We start from the raw sequence: 3,900 nt of genomic DNA on the forward strand, positions 1-3,900 counted from the left end.
TCCAGGCCGAGCGGTGGGCCGCTCACTCACGGAAGTCTGTAGTTCGCACACCAGGGTTCCAACCCCTTAAGAAATGTGGCTCTTCCAGGATGTCCTTGGATATCATTGCAAGCAGGCCACACCCCTAGGGAAACTCCCCTTGGGCAGACTGGCCACTCAGAACACAGTCATCTGATCCCATCATGGGATCAACCACACCAAACTGGGGTCCAGCCAAGTTGACACACAGCTCCAACTATCACAGGCATAAATATATGTTTATGTCAAATGAAAATCAGTTTGACACAAATTCTTCAAAGGTTGATGTTGCATTGAAATTCCAGGAGCCCTTAAGATGTATGTGTAAATTGTGACAAGTGTTCTTTGTTCATCCAAAAGAATCACCCAAGTGGCAGCCAATCAAATGAAGATAAAATGAACTCACTTTGTTAAAATAATTTACCGTGGTGTAAGCTGATACAACGAAGCCCTGCTGACCCAAAGATTAAAGCAGTCACTTGCTAACCAGATGGTTGGTGGTGTGAACCTACCAGCTGCAACATGGGAGAAAGATGTGGCAATCTGTTTTCAGAAAATATTATAGGTTTGGAAACCCTATGGTGCAGTTCTACTCTGTCCTACATGTTTGCTATGAGTCAGACTTGACAGTAGTGGGTTGGGTTTGGACTTTTTTGGAAGCTGATAACTGCGTGTGGAGAGCAAGAACATTTCATTAGATCATTCTTCCGCATCCCCAGCCATATCTTTTGAATTCAAGATGGGTTTTGATTCTTTGATCCTCTATGTCTTCATTGCCATGAATCATTTCACTTCTTCACCCACAGCAAACAAAGCAACGTATTTCACCTTATTCTAAGAAGAGTTGCCTCATCATTGCCTTTTTATAGAAACCTATTTAAGGAAGTTGGACTGTCTCAGCATCTGCTTTACAGAAGAGATAGTCTTTGTGCTACTTATGGCTGGCAATTAAAATGCTAATAAACCCCATTTCTTACTCTTTCTAAATCTGAGGCAATTCTTCTTGCAACACAACTTTTTCTTACTATGCTGCATACATTTCATTTATTTATTTTGTCTTAGTGTATCATAGGGAAATTTTTGTGAAAAAGAAATTATACATGAAGATAAAAAAACCTTTTTACTGCATATCAATTTTGAATACAAATACTACTTAATGTGTTTGGAAATATATTTTGATGTTAATTGAATTGTAAAGCAACAAAACAATCTTTACACTGCTAGGAAATTAACATTGCATATTTTAATAGTGTTGTAAGACTTCATTCATTTGAATTCTACTTATTTGAAATTTTTTCTTACTGAGAACTGATTAAAGAATGAAATTTATTTTGTACCATCAAAATAAAATTTAATGTGAAATTATGGTATAACAAATCTCCATTCTAAAATAGTTAATTTGACAAATACCCATTTCTTTCCTGTGAAGTGATAGTGATAATTTTTCATCTTTATTTGTTTATTAATGGATAAGTTGAAATAAGTTACTATAACTACTCAACATTATTAAAATGTGTGCAAAATGTACATTTGAGCTCCTGGGCTGTACCATTGGTTAATGCACTTGGCTGTTAAACAGTAGGTTGAAGGTTCAAATCCACTAAGATGCTCAGCTATTGAAAACCCTGTGGCTCACAGGTGAGTCTGACACATGTGGAGTAGTCATGAGTTGAAGTAGACTTGATAGCAAATGGTTGGTTGGTTGAAAATGTACTTCACTTAATCTTTTTTTTTTTTTCATAAAAGCTGGTTATTTTTCCCCTATTCTTGATTTCTAATTTTCTAGGGATATATTTAGTGGTCATTCAACTAGATGTACATAGCATTTTGGAAGAAAAAGTACTGGACTTAGATGTATGGGACATTAAATCAGAATGAGTCATATTGTAAAATGAAGCAGTGGGACTCAGTTATCTGTAAATTTTATTATTATATTTTAAGATTTTATTAGTAATAGTGTGTTTATCTTTGTTTAAGTCTATTAGAACAGGTAAATTTCAAGCTTATGACTGGGGAAGTATCTTCCAAAATATTCTACACTATAATCAGGTAAGTTAGCCTCTCTGAATCTAATTATTTGGCTCTTTTGAATATGCTAAAAGAAAGATATATTTAAGATATAATCCAACATTTGTTTTTGAAAGAGACTGTTCTATTTCCCAAGAATATGTATGGTATAGGCAGGCCTAGATTTGGGATAAAATATTAAAATGGCTTTTTATCACTTAATACTGTACAAAGCACATTTCCACATATCATGCTATTTGATATTCTCACCAGCCCTGTGAAATTTGTTAGACATTTATTAATATCACGATTTCACAGATAAAGAACCTGAGGTGTAGAGAGATTCCACTTTGGTAAAATCATATGGTTAATGCATTTTGAAGTTTGGACTAGAGTCCAATCTGCCTGACAAATGTAGAAATCCAATTTCTATGGATTTAATAAATGTGTAATTGCCATTATCAATTCATAGGAGAGGAAGATAATTAACTTAGCTTTATAGTTTGATATGCTGTTAATACAAATGTTACTGTTCCTCTTTTTCCATTAGCCCATTCCTCCATTATACCATGTGGAGAATATGATGGTCCCAACTGCGATGTGGAGTGGTGGAAGGGATAATTTGGCAAATCCTATAGATGTTAAAAATTTGGTACCAAAAATCTCCAACCTCATTTACGATAAGAAGATTCCACATTACAGTCATATTGACTTTTTATCAGGATTAGATGCTTATACTTAGATATATTCTGAAATCATCACAATGATGAATGAAAGTCAAGGAGTTTGAAATTTTGTTTGATATTACACAATTTTTTCTTTCTTCTCTGAGAATCCTTTGTTTTTCTATATATGATATTCTTGCTTATCTTTTATTTTTAATGGTCTTTGATTTTTATCTAACTCATTTTATTAAATCACTTGAATTTGTCCAAAGAAGTATCTCAGCTAATAAAACAGTTCATTATGTTGTGCATTCTATTCATTCTATGGAGATTTTAATATTTCTTATAAGAGTGCTCCTTAAAGAGCACTACATTTCTTATTGTCAATAAAACAACCCTAAAATATGTATGCATAAGTTCTACTGGATAGTATGATATGCATTTGGAATGGGAAGTTGACGTCTAGAACAGGGGGTGTAAGAATGCCTGTCATATTTTTTGACAAGGAAGCCAAATGGGTGACTAACTCATTAAGAAGAACTTTGGCAATGAGTCTTTTGCTGTAATACACAAGTCTTTCTTTATTTACTGGTCTCAGCTCAGAACTTCTCTGGTCACACCATCTCCATGAACCTGAAATAGCTTTGAAGAAACTGCTTATACTAGTGCTTACTAGAATGAAAAAATAAATAAATAAAAATTTTTTAGGATAATTTTTCTGTTGTGAAAAGTGCTCATTCTAATATCAGTCAGTTTATTATAAAACTTCAAAAGGTGATAAGTTATTACCTATTGCCAATCAAAAGAATCTGAATCATTAACATATGATAGGGCTGAGTCACTACAAAATTTCCTAAGTCCATCAAATTGCAGGGTTTTCAAAATGTTTTGGCCTCTTTCATCCGTCAGTCTTACTATTTTACCATCTGCTAGGCTTAAAATGAACCATCCAAAGATCTACCTAAATTATCCCACTCAGAAATAGAAAACTTGAAGAGACCTATAACAAGGGAAGAAATTGAACAGATCATAAAAAACTTCCCACAGAGGAAAGCCCTGGCCCTGATGGCTTCACTGGAGAATTCTATCAAATATTCAGAGCAGAGTTGACACCTATGCTACTCAAGCTATTCCAGAACATAGAAAAAGATGGAGTACTCCCAAACTCATTTTATGAAGCAAGCATAACACTAATACCAAAACCAAGGAA

At 34.1% G+C, this 3,900-nt stretch overlaps 1 protein-coding gene across 1 annotated transcript in view; it reads left to right on the top strand.

Moving 5' to 3' along the window:
* Positions 1 to 2,767, top strand: part of LOC103199715 (gastric triacylglycerol lipase-like) — a 35,215-nt gene extending 32,448 nt beyond the window's left edge. The window contains exons 8-9 of the mRNA XM_007944047.2: positions 1,996 to 2,067; positions 2,576 to 2,767. Coding sequence (XP_007942238.2) covers positions 1,996 to 2,067; positions 2,576 to 2,767 — 264 coding nt within the window. The remainder of the gene's footprint in view (positions 1 to 1,995; positions 2,068 to 2,575) is intronic.
* The last annotated feature ends 1,133 nt before the right edge of the window (positions 2,768 to 3,900 follow it).

The sequence above is a fragment of the Orycteropus afer genome, unplaced genomic scaffold, assembly GCF_000298275.1.
Source record: "Orycteropus afer afer isolate SDZICR_OR568_19922 unplaced genomic scaffold, OryAfe1.0 scaffold00118, whole genome shotgun sequence".
NCBI classification, from domain to species: domain Eukaryota; kingdom Metazoa; phylum Chordata; class Mammalia; order Tubulidentata; family Orycteropodidae; genus Orycteropus; species Orycteropus afer.